General features: G+C 33.0%; 2 protein-coding genes across 5 annotated transcripts in view; one reads left to right on the top strand and one right to left on the bottom strand.

Annotated features, from left to right (window-relative positions):
• The window catches only part of LOC134683186 (uncharacterized), a 71,738-nt gene extending 68,396 nt beyond the window's left edge, over nt 1-3,342 (bottom strand). Inside the window, exon 1 of one of the 2 annotated variants that reach the window (XM_063542315.1) lies at nt 3,239-3,342. The gene's annotated coding sequence lies outside the window, so the exon portion shown is untranslated. The remainder of the gene's footprint in view (nt 1-3,238) is intronic. The other variant, XM_063542318.1, reaches the window with a different exon arrangement.
• Nucleotides 1-18,732, top strand: part of LOC134683188 (dopamine beta-hydroxylase-like) — a 60,852-nt gene extending 42,120 nt beyond the window's left edge. For 2 of the 3 annotated variants that reach the window (XM_063542329.1, XM_063542330.1), the window contains 8 exons: nt 7,861-7,995; nt 11,198-11,330; nt 11,697-11,795; nt 12,994-13,164; nt 14,607-14,779; nt 15,549-15,792; nt 16,977-17,073; nt 18,105-18,728. In XM_063542329.1, the coding sequence (XP_063398399.1) occupies nt 7,933-7,995; nt 11,198-11,330; nt 11,697-11,795; nt 12,994-13,164; nt 14,607-14,779; nt 15,549-15,792; nt 16,977-17,073; nt 18,105-18,630 (1,506 nt within the window). In that variant the 5' untranslated portion in view covers nt 7,861-7,932 and the 3' untranslated portion in view covers nt 18,631-18,728. Of the gene's footprint in view, nt 1-7,713; nt 7,996-11,197; nt 11,331-11,696; nt 11,796-12,993; nt 13,165-14,606; nt 14,780-15,548; nt 15,793-16,976; nt 17,074-18,104 lie in introns of those variants that run through there. The other variant, XM_063542328.1, reaches the window with a different exon arrangement.
• The last annotated feature ends 3,866 nt before the right edge of the window (nt 18,733-22,598 follow it).

Here is a 22,598-nt window from a genome sequence, read left to right as displayed (position 1 = left end):
AGTTCATGCGTAAATGCACGGACACGACTGGAAACTCCATTTTTCAATCTTTCAAGAACCATACTGTAACTCCTGAACCGTAAAAGTCAAAATCGTCATTATTGAACTTGACCTCCATTTTGTCATCAGTAACAACATATTAAAATTTAGGAAGATTTGGTAGAACAGTTCATGCATAAATGCACGGACACGACTGCAAACTCCATTTTTCAATCTTTTAACCAATAGGACTATTTTTTAGATCCTCCCCCATCTGTTATAATGTCATATTTTGATAAGCATGATTAGGATACTTGAATTTTGAAGGAGATAAAAGACAAGCCTAATGTAAAGTCAATACTAGAAAGCCTAGAAAAGAATAGACCAACACATACTTTAAGTCAGACCATTAGGAATTCTAGTCAAATTGGCACAGGTCTGAATAAACATGATAAATTGGAATCTTGTCATATCGACAGCTAGTCAAATTGGCACCTGGTTAAACATGTTAAATCGGCACACAATGTAGTCATTTCGGCACTTATGTTTAATATGTTGAATATATATTTTTTTTCTTTAGTATTTTCGGCAAAAAAATAAAATAAAGAAGGGGATTATTGAAATATGATTATTAAAGTATTTTGGTGGTTTCTGTTCATTTTTTTTGTTAATCCTAACGTGTCCTCAAAGTATTCTCTATTTGTGATATATTTTACCAGTTGAACAATTTGCTTGAATATCATGAATATATTGGTTTAATGCTGTTTAACCTTTCATGAAATACTGCTTTAATTGCTGATTATTTTGCATGTGACTGTAATTAGTGATAGGTTTCCCTTTTATTGCTTCTAATTTTCAGGTGGTAAAGGAGTCCTTTTTTTTCATTTCAGTTCCTAACTTCCTAAACTGGCTATTCAAAGAAAAAACAACAATATCTACCTGTATAGCATTAAAACAACAAATTTGTTGCTTATCTAATTGTTGGAAGTTATTGATTGATTTATTGGAAAAAATAACTAATCGAAACATTTTGAGAAAACTTTAAAAACAATCCTAATTACTTAGAAGTATTCTAACTGCTTGATTATTTTTAATGATGTAATAGATGATAAAATCCAACCTCAAGTTTTCTTTAAATAATTAAACTAGACATGATAGAAAGACCATTTAATATACATTTTTATAAGTACAAATGTACTCATATATACATTTTAACAAATTATTGTGAATGCCAAATTGATTTTATATTGGTGCTAATTTAACCAGATGCCTTTTTTGTCGATTTGGATTTTTCTATGAGTACTGATTTGACCAGGTGCCAATTTGACTTTTACCCAATGCAACCACTACTACACTTGAGTACTCATGGTCTCTCACATTACCAGGCATGACACTTAGTAGCTGCGAAAACGTAGCTCTATTGTCCTTTGATTTTTTTTTTGCCATCTTTGGTCTGCAAATATCAAAAATCATCAAAAGGACCTTAAGAGCTAAGTTTTCGCAGCTAGACACTTAGACACTTTAAATTACTGTAGCCATATAAATACCAACTTTTCACTTGCATTTAGTATAGGGACAAAGTCTCCAATAACAGTAGTCCAAATAATTATGACATCTGGCAAGGCTATTTTAATTTTTTTCTGGGACGCCTTCCTACAATGTATGTATGTAGGAAGGCGTCCCAGAAAAAAAATAAAATAGCCTTGCCAGATGTCATAATTATTGGGACTACAATAACAGTAGAAAATTCAATAAAAAAAAAAAATACTAATGAACTTAAAATCGTTCAATTTTTTTTATGTCATGCTTTGAATTCCTGCATCTGCGCAGAAATCTACAATGTACTTCCCTTTTACAGTCTTGTTTGCATGAAATTTTCAGTAAAATATATATTTATCAGTCTAGTATAACATGTATAAAATAGGAAGGAATGCAATATCAATTTCATTTTTAATAATTCCTTGATATGAAAAAACGTTACCTAATGATAGCGTTTCTTTGTTTACATTGCATATGACGTCATAACTTAAATATCGTCACAACTAAAATCCCTAACAACAGAACCAAAATTGGAAAAGTTACGGTATTTCCCTTTTGAAATTAAGATATGTTTGAATTAAAAAAAAATCATAGACTTCGGCCCCTTTCACAGGTAATGTCTGCTTCATATTAACATGACGCGTGAAGCAGAAACTGCTTTCTTCTTCAATCTTCAATCTTTGTCGTGATGACAGAGTAATCTCTCTTGTAAATTATCCTCTCTTGTAAAATAATTATCACAAATGTAGTTTCTCCTTTGTACTTATATATTGTAGGTGGCGCTTTATAAATATTATAGAATTATTGTATGAAGTGAAATAAATTTAAAAAATGGTTTATTAGGTTATTGAAATGGCATGAAAAATTAAAAATAAAAAAAAAATTAAGAAATTTGTATCAAATTATCCACTAAAATGGTTTGTTTCCTCTATGTACTCCGCTAATAGTTGATTGATATTTTCTGCATTTGGCAAATTGATTGTTAATAAATTGTCTAGATCTGTTGGAATTTGTCCTGTTATGAAGTATTTTGATGAAATAATTTGTCTCTGGCATCTGAATACAGGTCACATTCAAAAAGGTAGTGTTGTACATTTTCTTTTTGTTTGCAGTGATCACAGGTTTATTATAAATTGGTATGCATTTAATTTAGAATAACCTGTTCGTAAACTGTTGATTATGTTGTACATTTTTTTTGACGGGAAGTCTTTTTTAACTTTATCTTTAACTTCAGGATGAAATCTGAAATAATGACGTCCAGTATCACTATTTTCCCATCTGCGTTGCCATTTTTTTGTAACAGAATTTCTAGCTGCTTTTTTTACATCTTGTTTTGTAAACACTATGTCATCAACTGCTAGTGTTTCTGCTTCTTACATTACTGCCTACCCTACATTTGTTTTGTACCATAGACTCACAGTACCAGTAGAGTTTGACCAGGTTTTTAATCGACTTTGTGTTGTCCAATCTTTATTTTTCTATGCAGTGTTCATTGGCTTATTAATCTAGTTGTCTGGGATATTTTTATTTTTATCATGGTGCTGTCTGATTTTATTTGTTTTTAATTTTTGAACCGTTTTGGTTATCCTGTCCTCTTTTTTCACCGGCAAACATGATTTGCCTATTAATTTATCGTGCGACAGAAAAATGAATTATTGTTTATAAAATAGATCATATTAGAAGTTAATCTTTGGATCTATTGCATATCTTATACATTTACCATTAATCTGTAAAGAGAAAAACGACTTATTTCCTGCACTTGATTAGTGTACCAAGTCGTTCCCGCCCCTTCCTTTCGGCAATTTTCAAGAGCTTCCAAACATTTAATGTAAAGTCTAGAGAACAAATCAAATTCTAAACTAATGCCGAGATCGGAAAATAACTTCCGGAAAATCAGAATAGAAATTTTTACAAACAACTTTCTGTTTTACGGTAAAATTAAACTGAATTCGTCATTTTTCAAAGTGTTTGATATGAATTGAAAAATTATCATGAAATGTTTACCACTGCAAGCAATCAACCAATCAATCAAAATTGAAATAAAATGACTGAAAATTAAAAAAAACAAAACAAAAAAAACGGGGCAGATTCTTTCAAGGTTTTTTTCCCAATGTATGGATATTAATTTACAAGGAATGGATATTTAAAAGTAAATAAATCGGATTGCGCTTCCTGAAAAGTTACCTCATTAGAAATCATAGTCATCTTCATCTTTCAGGAACGTTTTAAATATGTACAGACGCAACGTCAGATAGTGCTACCATTTAGTGTAACATAAAAATGACGTTAAATTGGAAACGTGCTTTATCTAATTCTTCCTGCTTTCCTTTTTGGGTAAATGCAAATTATAACACACAGGTATAAATGCCGTGAGAATCCAATGATTTTATAATTAACATAGGATATTCATTTTTACTGTTAGTAATTATGTGTTTTTAGAGGAATATTGCTGCATTATATATTCAACCCGAGTATGATTTTATACAAGCAGTGACACACAATAGCTTATACTTATGATACTGAAGTGTTCTTACTTTTTGACAGTCTTATAGATATGTATTTTTGTAATGTGTGCATGATTTCGTTTTGTTGAAAGCAGGACATTTATATTTAGTGGAGGAAGGCACACGCAGTGCATGCCGTTCCTAGCATATTACGCTTGTAGCGACGTCAAATTATGATAACGGACAAACTTGCAAGACATTTTCATTAATCCGTATTTTTTATAGATAACCCTGTAATATTAATGTTATTTGGTGTAACAACTTCAACTTTAAAAGTACTTTTTATTGGTATAGTTATCAAGGCCGAAAAATAATCATCACAAAATCAAATATCCGGTTTTTTTCCGTAAAAGTTTTTGTGAAGGCATGAAAGTTGAACTCGGACATTTCCGCAAGACATTGCAAATCTATTGTTTTGAATTTATTATGTAGCTCAATTTATTTTTCAATTCGAATTTCGGGAGCAAACACTTAGTACAAAACGATCGTGCATACAATTCAATAAATTATCTTGTCAAAATTTTATTTTTGAACTGCAAATTAAATTTCCGATGGGACATTTCCGTACATCATATTCTTTTGAAAATATGTATGCAAATTTTAAATGGAGACAGCAATGTCAACCAATACTGAAATATATCCCGTCATAGAATGTTCATGCAAAATTTCGAAGAGTTGCGTGCACATTTCGCGAATTGTTCGAGTTTTATGTTTCGAGTTTGTTACATGGGACAACGCAACAACCGTAATATGAAGAAAACAACAGAAACCAAAACAAACGGGGAACATGCAGAACAAAACAATCAAAATAATCAAAATCAAAACTGGACATGCATGACTACGGAACAATTTTTTTTTTAATAAGAACACAAAGTGAGTCACTCTTAATACCAGCAGAATAAAAGAAAGCCATAACTCGCAGTAAGATGTGAGCCCTCCGTGTGGAAACGTATTATAAATGTGAGATGAAGGACAACAATAAAAGCGCATGTGATCTGCAAAGAAACGTAACCATTTTGTGTCATTGCAGTAATCAATACACCATGTCATATTCAACATTCTGCAAACTAGTAAAATATTCTGGCAATACTATAACATAGGTGCCTTCGCGTGTACATGTGTGAATAATAAGATAAATCTACGGATCCAATATCTTTATTTGGATCAGAACGCCCGCAAGGGATGGCATGTATTTGGTTATTGGACTATTGCTATGTTTGTATTAGCACACGCAACCCAACGAGTGCCACATGTGGCGCAGTATCTGCTTACCCTTCCGAAGAACCCATGCTTACCGCCTGTTTTGTTAGGGTTTGTGTTGCTCAGTCTAACTCTTCTACGTTGTGTTTTGTATACTTTTGTTTATGAGATGGTCTTTTTCATATTTCATGGACAGTTTTAATATTGACTTTTGAGTATTAATGTCCCGGCCTTTGATAACTTTAGGGATTGATATTGATTTATCGTGGTGATATAGCTTGCGATACGAATTTTCCATGTATTATTCTATATATATATGTTCCAAACAGTATATTTTGACGTTTATAGTGCACATTTTACAAACACGTATATCAACGACATTTGTTCTGACAAAAATGTGGTTTAAAACACAAATAACGACAATTAACGTATTAGCATCCAACATTTCATTGAGATGGGTACTAACTATGTATTGGCTTCCAAAGCTACACAAAACCCCTTACAAATATAGATTTATTTCGTCTTCAAGCCATTGTTCAACTACTAAATTGTCTATTCTTCTTACCAGCACACTTGGTACAATTAAAAACCTTATAATACATTGTTCAAATAAGGCCTTCGAAAATAGTGGAATAAATTACTTTTGGAGTGTCAAGAACTCGTTGGAAGTACTTGATAAATTGCATGCTCATATTGGTGATTTTGAATCTGTTCAAAGTTTTGATTTTTCTACCCTGTATACCACATTGCCTCACATTCTCATTAAGAAAAAATTCACACACCTAATTAAATGTCCATTCAAAAAATAAGAATGTGAATATATATGTTCAAACTCTTTTAGGTCATTTTTTAGTAGCAATAAACAAAAAAACTATGTTAATTGGACATGCTTTGATACTATATATGCCCTTGAAATTTTACTAGATAACATTTTTGTTCGCTCTGGGGATTCCGTATATCGTCAGATTATCGGAATTCCAATTGGAACTAACTGTGCACCACTTATTGCGGACCTCTTTTTGTATTGTTATGAGTTACAATTTATGACAAAAATAAGCAAAGACCCATCAAAACAACATTTGATAAACAAATTTAATAGTACTTTTAGATATTTGGATGATATTTTGGCTCTCAATAATGACGACTTCAGTATGTATATTAATGAAATATCCTGCTGAACTTACTTTAAATAAAGCTAATACTAATAATGACCACTGCCCTTTCCTCGATCTTGATATCTATATCACTAACGGAAAGCTGAATACTAAAATTTATGATTAAAGGGATGATTTTTCATTTCCTATCGTTAATTATCCGTTTTTAGATGGTGACGTTCCCTTGTCACCATCTTACGGTGTTTATATATCTCAACTTGTACGATTCGCTCGTGTTTGTAACAATGTTTTAGATTTTAACGAGAGAAATTTATGTATTACTGAAAAATTATTACACCAGGGTTTTCGATATCACAAACTAGTCAAAACTTTTACTAAATTTTATAATCGGTATAAAGACATCTTTCGTAAATATAGCTCAACATGCAGACTTTTTATACGTTCAGGTATTTCACATCCAATTTTTTATGGAAATATTCTTTATAAAGCACAAAGGTGTCAGTATTCACATCAGAAACTTACAAAACCTTTAAATAGACTGATTAAGAAGGGATATAATTACGATACTGTTGTCAAGTCATTAAAGATTGCATATTTTGGCGTTAATATTGAGTCACTGATAAGGTCTTTGCGTCGGAACTAAAGACATTTATTCTAAAAACAGTTGTTGGCATGACACGGGTTATGTTCTTCTCATATATGTTATGATGGTATGATACTAAACCCCTAACGGGAAGAATTGTGCCTGAGGTTCATATGATGAAATCATAATCTTTCAGTCAGTTTAATTGAAGTCTGGAGCTGGCATGTCAGTTAACTGCTAGTAGTCTGTTGTTATTTATGTATTATTGTCATTTTGTTTATTTTCTTTGGTTACATCTTCTGACATCAGACTCGGACTTCTCTTGAACTGAATTTTATTGTGCGTATTGTTATGCGTTTATTTTTCTACATTGGTAAGAGGTATAGGGGGAGGGTTGAGATCTCGCAAACATGTTTAACCCCGCCGCAATTTTGCGCCTGTCCCAAGTCAGGAGCCTCTGGCCTTTGTTAGTCTTGTATTATTTTTATATTAGTTTCTTGTGTACAATTTGGAAATTAGTATGGCGTTCATTATCACTGAACTAGTATATATTTGTTTAGGGGCCAGCTGAAGGACGCCTCCGGGTGCGGGAATTTCTCGCTACATTGAAGACCTGTTGGTGACCTTCTGCTGTTGTTTTTTATTTTGGTCGGGTTGTTGTCTCTTTGACACATTCCCCATTTCCATTCTCAATTTTACAATAAAAGACCACACTCCCGAACGTATCACAACAATACACATTCATCAGAGTAATTATGATCTAACCTGTTCTACCTGTCCTAATGAAATGACTTGAATCACTTTTTATATATTCATACTTGTCAGGAACGAGGTTTATTTATGTAGCGACAGAAATTTTTACATTTGTACTATGCATATTATTAGTATAGTGTTGTTGTTCTCGTCTTGTTATAAATGTTTTGGATATTATCAATTTCAGGCCTTTATTCCAAATGGACTAAACGTTAAAGACCCATGCGATGCCACTCAGATATGGAAAGGCGTTGGTCATATGGGACCACTGGGCTCTGGGCCTCGAAATCCATTTGGTGAAGACTTCAAACTAAATGGTTTCGTAAGTATGGTAATATTTATTATAAATGACCACATGGTTATTAAGGAAACTGAATCTGTCCTTAGATAACGCCTGATGATTAGCCAATTATGTATAAGAACAATAGGAAAAAAGAAAAACAAAGAAGATTATTTGTTAACTTCTGGTAAATAATAAACATATATAAAAAGCATGATAGTATAGAGTTCATACAAGAAGTTAAAGAGGGAACTGATAACCAGATTGTAAAATGTCGTCCAGTACAAGCTGGGAAAAACAGAAAAGTGACAACTTTCTTTTTATTGTCTTTTATTCCAATCTGAAGTAATTGTTAAATTGGCTATCTGAGATTAGTGGCTAAAGAAAAAGTAGTCTTCTAAAAACAGTCAATTTTTAAAATAGTTGTGAATGGATATAGCTTTTTGGGAAAATACGTAAAGACCTAATTAGGGAAGTTATACTAGCTTTCGACTAAAAATCCCTTCTGCAAAACGCTTCGGTCTTGATATTCTTCTTTTTAAATTCCTTAAAAGCTACTCATTAAGCTTTCTTTTTAATAGTATCTCAAGAGCTAGTATTGCTTACTCGAATACAGTTATGTTGCTGTCCATAATAAGCTAGCGTTGTTTTAACCCGAAAAGCTTCACATTTAAATTTCTCGTCTAAACGTCTATAGAACTACCCAAAAATAGCTTCCCCATCTAGCTACTGTTGCCTCATTAAGTCGTTGTTTGGCCTACTCCAATAAAACATAATGAGCTTACATTATCTTCTGCAAAACGTTATTGTATTTCTAGCCAATAGTTTACCTTTATTATAAGTAATTCAGCAGCATTTGCTTATGGACGTTTTAGTAGATCTCTTATTCAAAGTTAATATTATACAGTTGCTGTCTTTTATAATGAGGTGTTTGTTTGGTTTTATATTGAAATACTAGTATTCACTAAGGCCAACGTTATCATCAAATATTTCTAAGGTCATGAACCCAGGACTAGCATTTACATATAAAGGAAATAAAACTGCCATATAAATGGTCTGTTACGTCGACTAACGACCAGGCGAAAGTACAATGACCAATTATGAATGTCCTTATACTTGATGGGAAATAATTTGTATCTATAAAGTTTTCATGCATATAAAAAATACAAACGTAAAAAAATACGACATTCTAAACTTAAACTAGTACGTATTGATGAAATGACATGAAAGATCATGAAAGCAAATCAAAAGATTTGTTAGCGGCCCCCGGTGGTCGAGTTGTGTAAGTAAACGTACTACTATATCAAGAGCCGATGCTAGTTCTCTACCGACCACCGACTCAGTAAAACCTAAAGTGGCGTTAAACACCAATCCAACAAACAATAAATCAAAAGATTACGTTTTTTTTAATTGTGTAACATGTTGATCAGTCCTCAATTGGGAAACCTTTAGTAGTGACTCCGCTACTCGCCGTTAGATGCATGACGTACGGTAGCGGCCGAATTGTGACAATTTGATCAGTCTTGTTATTTGATGGTTTAACCGAGATTTGTATTCTAAAACAAATCCACCAGCTTGGTTTGACAAATTGTTGCACTTCTTTTTTAAACTCGGCCAAATATGGTAAGACAGCTAGGTAGCTGTTGTAGTCATACACTCATTGTATCTCGGTCAAGTATTATAGATGACAACATCATAGTCGAGTATTTGAATCCGATAGTCACATTTCTTTTTGAATGTTTTGCTTAAATTCCTTACTAATTTAATGTATCGATACACGATTGTTGGAGTGACTGCATCTTCGCTAGCCAAGGGTTACGATCCACTCCCGTTCGAACGCCGGGAGTGGATCGTAACCCTTGGCTAGCGAAGATGGAGTGACTGATACGATGTTTTAAATTTACTGCTACAAATAAGGACGCATTTATAGTATGTCAAATTTCACCACATAAGTGACAAGTAATTTATAAAATATTCATATGTTATTCAATTACAAAAATGCTAATTTTGAACTTCTAAAGACATTCACTATATCCATCATGTCCATATCCTCCTTGTGTACGGAACTATATATTCTAGTTTCAAATAACCCTTGAGGTACATGTAGTAAATAATTCTAGATCTTGCTAAGGGGTGCCAGTTTAGCAGCCGTGTTCATATATATACGCAGCAACATCGGAATGGAAACATAAGCATCAATTGATAGTTCGTTTACGCCCCCAAAAAATGATCCTGTAGGCTCATATCAAGTTTGATTTGGATGATCTTGTGCTAATTTTAGGTCATTTCTTTTTAAAAGTTCCCATGAGATTTGTTTCAGGAGGTTTCCCCCAAAAAAATAATATAAGCATATGAAAAAGATTGTCCTTTTAAATATACATTACAGAATATTTTTTCCCATGCATTTTGACTATTCGTGAAAGTTTTTTTATGCAGAGCATTATCATACATGTATGTTTGTAACCGTTGTCCGTTTGTCCGTCGGTCCAAAAATTGGTTTCCGTTCGATAACTTAAATAGTTTGCACAAGCCAAATGAAATGTAGCGAATGCACAATCCTTGTTACTACAACACACATCAAGTTTGAACGTGCATATGGCGTCACTTTGACCGTTCTTGAGTTATCATATAATGTTACTTTATAACGTTATATATATGCAAGCTTGGTGACAATACAATCTGTGTTTCCGTTTTTTAAGAATAATTAGCCAACTTTTTATGATGGTCTTTCGACTTGAATCAATATTAGACATATTACTACCCATTACAAAACAATACACATTGTACAATATCTCGCGGTACATGTTGACTGAGAAACGGATTGATGATTGATGTATGCAGATAAAATAATTGATTTTATATCCCTAATAAAAAGTATTTGATCTGTGTTTTTACCATTTATAAGTCAACCAACTTATACAATGTACATATTTTTGTACAAAACAAAAATCGTCCAATTTAAGGGGTTCACATGTTACGGTCAACACCAGCCATTTCGAGATTCTTATTTCCCTATATTGATAAGGGTGTAGACCAGGATTTACAGAATTTTTTATTTTTTGATAAAGAATAGAGAAAATGGACCAAAGAATAAAAGAATACAGACAAATGACCAAAATTTAACAGTGTAGAAATGGAGGATCCCTATCCAACCTCTCATCAATAAAACAATAAAATCGCGTTTTCAAACTTAAAAAGTAAAAATGATACAATTACAATCCTACAACAGTGTTTTATTTTATAGAAATGGACAACCGATTTATGCTGGAAGGACTCTGACCAAGATGGTCGGTACAACGGATATGAGTTAGGTGACCCATGGTGTTTATGGACTCCTGGTAGCAAACAACCGCTATACCCACCTCTGTCTCATCCAGGTACATGTTAATGATGTTATATAAAGAATCATTAAAAACTTTATAAAAAGATGTTAAAATGGTAGGAGTGTAAATGACAACTATCAATCGAAATAGCAATGTATTAAAAAAAAATACGATTTCAGGTTAGAGTACACCCTTCAACATGATTGAGCATTAGCTCATATCGAACAGCAAGCTATAAAGGATTCTAAAATGACTAGCGTAAAACATTTCAAACATGTAAACTAACGGTCTAATCAATAGGGAAAAAATGAAAGACACAGGAATAACACCAACAAACGACAACCACCGAACATCATGCTCCGGACTAAGTCAGGGTCATACAAACTTAATTCTTAATTTTCCCCCCACTTGTTATTGTAGGAATTTGCGAGCCATGGGACAGCGAGACGTGTCAAAGCAGAAATGGTTCACTGCAGTGTAACAACGAAATGCCAGCTTGCGATGGAATAAATGCAACAGGTATATAAATATATATCGATAGCATAACGGTGCACAGGTCGTTTGCGCCTTTTTATTTTTCATGTAACACGATAGGACATTTGCGCTTCAAACGCTGTGGACATGCTCTGTAAATTTTTTGATACGCTTATAACAAATTGACTGGATTTTTGCATTTTTCATGAAATATTTAGTTCACAGGAACACGGCCTAAAACACTAAAAAAAGAAGAAGGAAATATTGTAAAATCGCAATTGTCTTATATACATATTTATATATAAAAGCGCAAATGTTTATAAAAAGTGCAAAAGTCCTACGACGAAATAAAGAATAGAAACGGGAATGCTCCCAATTTGTTTTACAGCACTGGGTCGATAACGCTGCTGGTGGACTATCAGTCCCCGATGTTATCATCAGCTCAGTAGTGAATAGTTCAACACTGATATGATTTATATGAAATAGGCATGGTTGAACTTAGAAGGCTATAATTAGTGAAGTTCTTTATTAATAAAAGCTCTTCGACTGTTTCGGTTGTTGTGTGCACCATTGGCTTTTAAATGTTTGAGTCTCTACGTTCCTATAGTGATGGTAGATCTCTAGAAAGACGCTTCGGAAGCATAGACTTTATAAAGTGTTGTTTCCTATTTTACAACACTGGGTCGATTTCTCTGTTGGTGAATTACCAGTCATCAGCTCAGTAGTCAATACCTCATTACTGGAATGATCTATATAATTAACAAACGTTTCTTTTTTTCTAGTTTATAAGTTTATTAATTATTTCAAAAAGTAACTAAGGTTTTAACTCAGTCGGCCTATTAGTTTTAGACTCTTGTTTTTTTCGTCATAAATTATATCTTCCATTGTTGCGTTTTTTATTCATACGTGGCTTTCAAATTGGCGTTTCTGCACAGATCCAAAGGGCGCTTCAGACGCATGACATATCACCCCTAGTTTTTGGTGGGGTTCTTGTTCCTTATTCTTAAGTTTTATATGTTGTGCCATGTGTACTATTGTTTATCAGTTTGTCTTTTTAATTTTAACCATGGTGTTGTCAGTTTATTTTCCGAATTATGAGTTTGAATGTCCCTCTGGTATCTTTCGTCCCTCTTTTATAAAGTATTGTTTTGTGATGATTATTATTACTATGCCAATGTTTTCAGTTTTGACCTTGCCAACTACTTCAGTGTATACTTGCTAATGTGTATGATTTATTTTATAGATGTTAAAAATGTAACTCTACGACTACCGTTGTCTTATGTACCTGCAAGGAGAGTATCCTACGTGTGTTCGTTATTCAGTCTTCCAAGTGACGCAGAATATCACGTGATTGCTGCCTTGCCAATTAAAGACAACTCTCAGATATTACATGGAATTACTGTATTCGGTTGTGGTAAGAATAATTATACCAAAATACTGTAATTGAGCATATGTATGGTGGTACACTGTTGATATTCAGTGTTCAATGATGTTGTGTTGTTTTATTCGCCCGTTTAGGGGGTGTGTCATGGAATACCGTAGTTTGTCCACCGTTCGTCCGTCCGTCATCAACATGTCGAACTGTCAACAATAACTCAAACACACTTAAACATATTTTCATGAAACTTTAATGAGTTGATTTCATCTATTAAAAACAGCTCCCTTTAGATTTAAAAAAAACAACAAATTTCTGGTATGACATAGAGAATGTATTCATGGAAAATGCGACGGGCGTATCTAAACTGGTCCGCCATTCCATCTCAATCTTCACACAATGCCCATTACAAGTTAGGAACCTTGTAAGTTGTTGTTTTATTTTGTATACCTCTGATGTATGTATTTGTCAATATGGAATTTTGTATTGATGAAAGATCGTAGAGATTCTCTATTCAGTTTAGTTACATTTTCGTCTTCGTGAGATGCAACCATCAACATAACACATATTTGTGACAAATTAGACTTAAGTTTAACTTAGGTATCGGACGTAAATAATTTACTTTGGATTATCTACCATTTACCATATATATCTTGTCCTTGTTTGGCATTTCCTTTGCATATTGGTTTCTTTTAATCAATAATAATTAATGTAAAATGTTCATACTGTTTGATATGCACGTTTCGTAATGAATGGCTACTACAAATGTATGTTATTAAGTAATGGTCATACTGATTGACTCAACAAAAAATCGTATATCAAATCTATATAATATACCATCGCCAATTACATATGCGTCATTTGAAAATAAAACAAGTTTTTTTTATAATCGTTGTTATAAGAATATAGATAGATTCAATTGATGTTTAGACGTGGATTGACAGTAATCAATTCAATTCAACCACATTTTGTATGTGCAAGTCTGAAATCAGGAGAAGCATGCCATTAATGTGTTCCGTTTTAAGTTGTTTCACTTCTTTTAAATTGTTTCACTTCTTGTTAACCAAGGACCTTTAAATCAAAGCTCATACTGCAGTAAGCATTTTGTTTATGATTGGATGACAAAAGAAAGGTAACCAAAAGACGAGAAAAAAACCAACACAACGAAATAAAGATACAAAGAACTCATCGCCGATAAACAAGATATTGACAGTATGCGGTCTTAATGCTTTCTTACTATCTGATTGGAAGATATTGCTAGCTTTTGTTGATTGATTGGGGCCATTAGAAACCTAGTAAGTGTCTTTAAACCTCAAATAATGTCGCATTTACGGTTAACCACATAATAATGGCGTCCGTAAAGCGTGATATTTGCCGCTGAAATGTGCTTTCATCTTCACAGTAAAACCTACAATGTTCAGGGTATAATCCATCATAACGAAATCAAAAGAATGATAATCAATGTTCGTTTATTGTTTTAGATCCTAGAAGGCAATTCAATAGAACAGACAGAGCATATCTATGCAATGGTATACCCACAACTCCATGCCAAGAAATCATTACAGGATACACAGCAGGCGTTCCCCAGACGTGTATGCCTGCTGAAGCTGGAGTCAGGATTGGTATTAAAGGATTTAGACAAGTTATGGTAGCTGTATGTATACATTATAAATATATTTGCTTAATGTCCAGTGGCAAACATTTCATATACTTTCAAAATGAGAACAGATTCTTCGATGTTGACATGAATATCAATAATGTGGTCATTTTTTTTTTTTATAAATTTCTTGTTTATAAAAGTTTAAATTTTTCGATAAACTAAGATTTTGTTTATCCCAGGCATAGCTTTCCTTAGATGTATTTGGCACAACTTTTTGGAATTTTGGATCCTCAATGCTCTTCAACTTTGTACTTTTTTGGCGTTATAAATATTTTGATATGAGCGTCGATCACTAATGAGTCTTAAATGTAGACGAAACGCGCGTCTGGTGTACTAAATTATAATCCTGGTACCTTTGATTACCATAAAATAATAAATACAATATGTATGCCCTGTAATAAAGATCATCCGGATGAAGGTCGTGGAAATTTGAGGAAAATGAGGGTATTTTGGATCTTGTCAGAAATTTAGCCTTGCAACGGGCTACCTATACAGACCACTAAAAGAGTGTTGTTACAAGGGTTCCTAATTGAACTATCAAAAGTGGGAAAGATAATTAGAACATGTCAGCTGTGACGACAAATAAAATAGCACAACAATCAATGCACTTGCTAGTGATTTTTTTCATCATGATATAAGGGAACAGTTTTGTATAATTAATTTTATTTTCATCAATCAAACTGCAAAATAACTTCTTTTAAGTCTTAATATACTCAATTTCAATTTTAAAAGATATTTTCATGTCATGTTATCATATCTGCAGTTTCAGTATTATAATCCTACCCGCCGTCAAGGATACACCGACAGTTCCGGGATGACTTTATATTACACACCAAAACTCAGGAGGTTTGATGCGGGAGTTTCACCTTTGGAAGTAACACATTTTTCAGTGCCACCCGGAAGAGAATCTTTTGAAGTTGTGAGCGCATGTCCAGGAGATTGTACTGTATTACAGGTGGCATCTCCAATCTACATTGTACTTGGTATGAATCATATGCACAGGCTAGGTAAGTTTGTATTACAAATCTTAAGAATTGACTTAGCAGTTATGTTTGAAAACCAAATACATCTTGTGATGTTTTACTATTGTTTCAGAAAAGGGAGAAGATTGGGTACTATTAAAACGTTTAATCCCGCTGCAATTGATTGCACCTGTCTTAAGTCAGGAATCTGATGTTTAGTGGTTGTTATCTGTTTATATATGTTAGACCGTTTGGTTTCCACTAGTTATTGTTGAGGCTATTTACAGCATGCTGTTCGATGTGAGTTAAGGCTCCGTGTTGAACATCGTACCTTGACTTATAATTGTTTACTTTTATATATTGTGACTTGGATGGAGAGTTCTCATTGGCACTCATATGATACCACATCTTTTTATCTTTATCTATATATTATGACTATCTATATATGATAGATATAGGAAGATGTGGTGTGAGTGCCAATGAGACAACTCTCCATCCAAGTAACAATTTAAAAAGTAAACCATTATAGGTTAAAGTACGGCCTTCAACACGGAGCCTTGGCTCACACCGAACAACAAGCTATAAAGGGCCCCAAAATTACTAGTGTAAAACCATTCAAACGGGAAAACCAACGGTCTAATCTATGAGTCTTTAAATAGAATTGTGCTCCAGAAGGGTAATAAGATCCCCTTCACGTGTGGCATCAGTCGTGATGCACACATAAGAAAACATTTGAAGACAAATCGGAGTCTGCATGGAATGATACTTTCGAATAAAAAAAAAGACGATAAAAGTAGAATAAAAAAAAACAAACAAAAAAACCTTTCAATTTGTATTTCGGAAAGGAATTAAGCAAACCTGTATAAACTTCCACTTGTGATATTACATGTATGCATTAAAGTTATATTAGGTGTAAACGATTTAAAAAATCACCCGAACAATCAGTACCAGATTAAACATCGCTTTACTGCTCTTCCACTTAACAATTAAGTGACCGTAAGAAAGAAAAGCAAATAAACAAACAAACAAATGGCAGGATTCTATGACGTTTCATTTTACCGGCTGTTACATTGCTAACTAGCCCATTCAAAAGAAACTGACCCTTTGCGCATGACTGTCTTCTTAAAGAAGTGTTTATATCTACTGTTATAGTATATTAGTATATTTCCGTTATACGTTTTCGTGGATTATGAAATATTAACGTATATTACTTTTATTTTTTTTTTAAGGTCGAAAACAAAAAATAGAGATCCACAGAGGTGGTAAACTGCAACAAATTGTCACAAATGATACTAATTATAAAGTTGTTCATCCACATTACTTTTGGTAAGCAATTTGTTCTTGGATATCTTTTGTACAACTGTGTCTGTATTATGTCGACCGTTTATTACATATATATATCTTGATATTTGTTGACAATTATATACCATACGATTGATATTTAATCCATGGTGTTTGCAATAAGAAAATCAAAAGTGGAGTATTTTCAACAGTATACATGTGATAGGTTTGAATGCTTGGTTTTTCAATAGATGCATTTAAAAATATCAAGAATAGGACTCTCTAGAATAGAGATGTCGTCTCTTGATTTTCATAAATATTCATATAGGGTTTGACAGATTCGCTGATTTGCGGAATAATTCCAAATTATGTACATTTTTTTAATAATGCTGTACTTTTATGAAAGAAAGGGTATTTTCACAAATTTTCTATATATTGCTCTCCCGCTGTGTAAGTGTCATTAGGGATTCCATGTGACGGTATGTTCGCTAGCAAAATAAATACCACGGCAGATAGGAAATAACATGTCTAGACATTATACGACTTCCAATGACTTTTATCATCCTGAATATGCATGAAATATTTGCAACTGGACGTTAATCAACCAACAATCAATCAATTTAATGACTTCTAGACTTTTCGTTTAGATGGACACAAGGATCATTCGGCGGAATTAAACTATTACATCATGCTTACAAGGGGTATTTGCGAAAATATCGGTTTCTAGCTTAATAAATTTACCTTGCCTAACGGCTCAGGAAATTTGATTACCTCTCAAAAGGGCATGGTATTTTCGTTAAATAATCCTTGTAAGAATGATATACTTGTATGAAATACAATAGTTGATGAATCTGATACGGAAAAAAATGATAACTGAGAAACTATAATTTAGGCTCCTACACGCAAAATTGATCAGGCTATTCATTTAAAGTCCGTTTTGTTATTATAGCTCCTTACAGAAACATTTCTTGTTTTTAAAATGTTTGTGTTTGAGCAGTCCTGATGAAGATAAGCAAATGAAAAGCGCAAACTGTTTGAAGTTTTATTTCTAATTTTCATCTTTGACTTTTTTCCAGGTATAAACAACCAATACAGTTATTGCCAGGAGACATGCTGAAGATGACCTGTGAATACAATTCTACCTCCGAAAATGACACCGTAGAGTGGGATGTGTCATGGCGCGGAGAAATGTGTAAAGGTTTACTTTTGTACTACCCCAAACAAAGCTGGCCTTCACATCATTGTCAGAATTATAGGTCTGTTCCTCTTTGCGAAATCATGATCGATGCTCCTGTCTTTGGATGTCATTTTCGGAGTTTTATTTCCAATTTAGCAACAACAAACCGCACCTTAGTAGATACTGTAATCCGAAACTGTGGACAAGATAAATCGTGTTCCCCCCTGTGTTTGCGAATGATCGGGAAAGTTCGGCAAGATCCTTGTTTGCAAGGTGACATATATGATCTATGGAAAGAGACAAGACTAGTTAAGGCTAATACACAACTGATGGCTTTGTACGATGTTTTAACGAAATGTGAGGAATTCTATAAGGGACTAGTACCAGATACCATTTTTTCTGACATAGGAACAGTTCTAACGTGATCTGGTTGACAATTTATACTTTATGTCTAGTGTATATATCAGGTTTAATGTAAAATTAAAAAAAAATGGGTTTAATATTCTATGTTTTGTATAGAACTTTTGAAAAGTCAGACGATAATGGTTTTTTGTAATAACCAAACAATTGAAGAATTAGTTTTACGATAGAGTTCTATATGCAGATAGAAATTGAAACAATCATAATGTTTGTTGTTAAAATAATCTACCGACATATTTGGATGAACTTCAGTAAAGAGAGGGGATAGGACCTTTATCGGGACTCCGGGATCGGGTGTTTTAAGCTCGGGATTGACCCTTTCGGGATCCGGGAATCCTTTTTTCGGATTTCGGGACGTCGGGATTTACTTTATTTAAATTCGGGACCTCGGGATTTCGTTTTTTTAAGTTCGGGATTTCGGGACCAGGACACCTCCTATCCCCCTCAGTAAATCAGTGAAGACGACACTTGACCACCTGCTCTCTAAAGCGGATGGTGTATGGCAGTTGGACAATCGGCTAGTCTGTTCGTTCTTCTGTTCTTCTCTCTATTCGTCAATTTGTTCTTTTGTTCCACTAATATGTATCCGCAACTACTTGGGAACGACCTGCCAGGATGTGGATGAACTACTCACAATGTGTTGTTTTGCTTTTCTTATGTCTTTTTGTTACCTTAAAATTTGATGGAATTTAGTTTGAGATTAATGAAATATCTGCATACTTTACACTTTTGCAATTGCAAGTCAATTTTATAACAAAAACTCATGCTAAACCGCTTGTTACAAATGGTTTCAACATTCTCATTGTCGTATTTATACATTATGCTCTAGCTATTTAATTATTTTTTATTTTTTATTATAATCTTTATTGGGAGTTTAACTCAGCAAACCAATGACTTTGCACTGAGAAAACTATTTTAATCGAATTAAGTTTAAAGGCAATGTCGATCATGAGCAGTAAAATAGTAAGGTAATCGTGAAGGCGAAAATATTGGTTAGAAGGTTTGGGAAATAACCTATCTGTGGGTGTTTCCTTTTACGAGTTGTAGAGACGTAATATTCGACTGCCCTTCAAATGTTTGTTGAACACTAAATAATGGATGAGCAATTTTGATATATACACTAGTTAGTATAAAAGATGAAAATTCGAAACTGATATAAAATGAAAACTACACTTTATAAGTTTAATGCGTCCAAATCACATTTCTGGATTTACCTTCTTCATCAGGAACGCCTAAAGTCGAATATTCGAAAGCCAAGGATGTAGAGGAACCGAAACATTATTTTCTGCTATTTGATTAAGGATTTGTGCCTCTATGGAAATATTGTCACATGTCTAACACAAAACATAAACACTTGCTTGATTACAAAACTAAACATTTTGTTAGAAAAAAAAGGGAAAAGAGTGGAAAATTAGAAAAAAAGTCACAAAAAATAACGAATTTTGAAGAAAATTCAAAACAAGTGAGACATGGTGACCATTCAGTCATGGACTTTAGATTTGTGCCCATACAGCCATAAGAATCAGATTTTGTCTCAATCAGGCATATGAATCAGATTGGGTCAATTCAGCCATATGAATCAGTTTTGTGCCCATTCAGACATATGTATCATATTTGTGCCCATTCAGGCATTATAATCAGAAACCAGGACAACCTTTTATTTTATCCACAGGTTTATTTTATCCACAGAACCAAAAGTTTCTTAAAGTATTACTGTATACTAGTTGTCAATAGTTGTCAATATGTATGACTATGCAGTGTAGTTTGATTGGCAAACATTATTTGAGCTGGAAATGCAACACACAAACTTCTAGTCAGTTCAATTGCTTTTGTCAAAGAACATTTTTCTATTAGGCTGCCTTATCTGTAAATCTTGTCAAGCTGGTGATTTTGTTGTTTCTATTTACTAACGTAGCTGACACCTACGTCATTTGGATACTGTTGGAAGGTTGTCCTAAGTTGCAATCATACCACATCCCGTTGAGGACCCCTTTGAACATGTTGAACACTTATTCAAAACTTATCTAAATTGTAAACTGCCATTATTAGACAGGATTTCATTTAGCTAAACAGATTATTTCACATTTGCGTCACATACATTGATTGAACCATCTAATACAAACGCTTTATAGATGAGTAGACTTATTAATTCACCAAAACCTTGCACAACACCCATACAAATGAATTCTAGATAACATGTAAGTGTGATATAAAAGTAAATCCATTGCGCAAAAAGTAGTCGAAGACTTGAGTCGAGACAAATTTTAATAAAATAAGTCAATCACACATTTGAAACTCCTACTGTTGCTACTTTTACCAAAGGGCCTTTTTAAATTATATTTATTTTTATCAATTTCAAATTCAGATGCAATTTTTCATATAAACTCAAAACAATAAGTTTGTAACAAAGATCATAATAAGTATACAATATAATGTTATACATACATGTTAACACACTCATTTAATAACAGTAAATAGTAATCCTCTAGGCTTAGGCTTTTAATGTTGGACCATACTTTATTTCCTTGTGATATAGCATAAACATTGCCTGTTCTTTATTATACAACTCTTGAAATGAAAGTTTCTTTACAAAATATTTTAAAATGTCTTTCTCAGTTCCAAATTGAGTTTACAATGTTATGCTAATATATAAAGGCAATAGCAGTATACCGCTGTTCAAGAGTCAAAAATCGATAAAGAGTTAATAACTCCGCGTCACAAACTAAAACCTAGGGAAACCACGGAACACGAGAAATACTAAACAAAAACAACAACAAAAAAACCGCTAACATATAAAACAGGACTATGTGATAACAACTGCCATATTCCTGACTACGGTACAGTATATTTTAAAGAACAAAATGGTGTGACTTGCCAAATCCCGCTTATATGGCAATATAAACAATTCCGCTTAAATGACAACATAACGTGACAAGAATACACTAGTATCAATAAATACAGGAACACTAAAGACATATAAAAAATATGTTTTAAATATTCATCAATATGTGTATCTAAAAACTTTGTTCTTGTGGAGTGACAATCAAAACATGCATATATATGTATGGTATAATTTAAGAAAACGGAACTAAGAAGCACACAGCTTATTATCAAATAGTTGCGATGCGTTTTGAAATGTACGTAATTTTGGGATTCATAAATCATAAAGCAAGTAAGTATTATAATCTATCATATACCCCAAAATAAATTATGTTTTGTCATATGAGTCCGTTCGTTTTGTATTTGTTATTGATTGTTAACACTTCACCCATTTCAAGTTAGCAAATACAAATGTATCATTTATCATAACATATGATATAACTATTTGACCATTTCCCTTTTGCATTTTTAATAGATCTATTATGACTAGTTGATGGTTCACTGAAACTAAACGATACATTTAAATAGAAATATATTATAAAGCGGGCATCGGTATGCACATCGATGAAACAATCCAACGACAAAACCAATAGACATTAACATTTAAAAATGCAGTCTTCAAATACAAAAGGATGCTTAAACAATGTATCACGATGTACATAAATATGATTAAGTTGTACACAAACCATTAGCAGATCCGCACCCAAGAATAAAAGAACAGAACAGAACAGATACTTTACCATATGACATGATATGAGCGTGTACTTTTTTTTTCTACACACGTTGTGTATTAACAGTGGCATACAATGGAACGTTCAAAAGCACACTTAAAAAACTATTGCACGATTAAGCATGTATATATTGTTAGTAAGGTTATCTAAAAACTATTCTAAGATGAGTTCATGAGTTTTATTTTGGACTGTATATTTATTAAGACCATGAGAAAACCTGATAGAATGCAGAACCATGTACATATCAATCTAATTACCCTACAATCAATAAAATGTGTGTTTTTTTTATTTATCTACAACATTTGACGATTTTTTACAAAACATTATGTGTTCGTTCCAGTATTTGATGTCGTTTTGTCATT

Source organism: Mytilus trossulus, chromosome 9, assembly GCF_036588685.1.
Source record: "Mytilus trossulus isolate FHL-02 chromosome 9, PNRI_Mtr1.1.1.hap1, whole genome shotgun sequence".
Classification (NCBI taxonomy): Eukaryota; Metazoa; Mollusca; class Bivalvia; order Mytilida; family Mytilidae; genus Mytilus; species Mytilus trossulus.
Note: the sequence above shows the minus strand (reverse complement) of the source record. Positions and strands in the feature narration are given on the sequence as shown.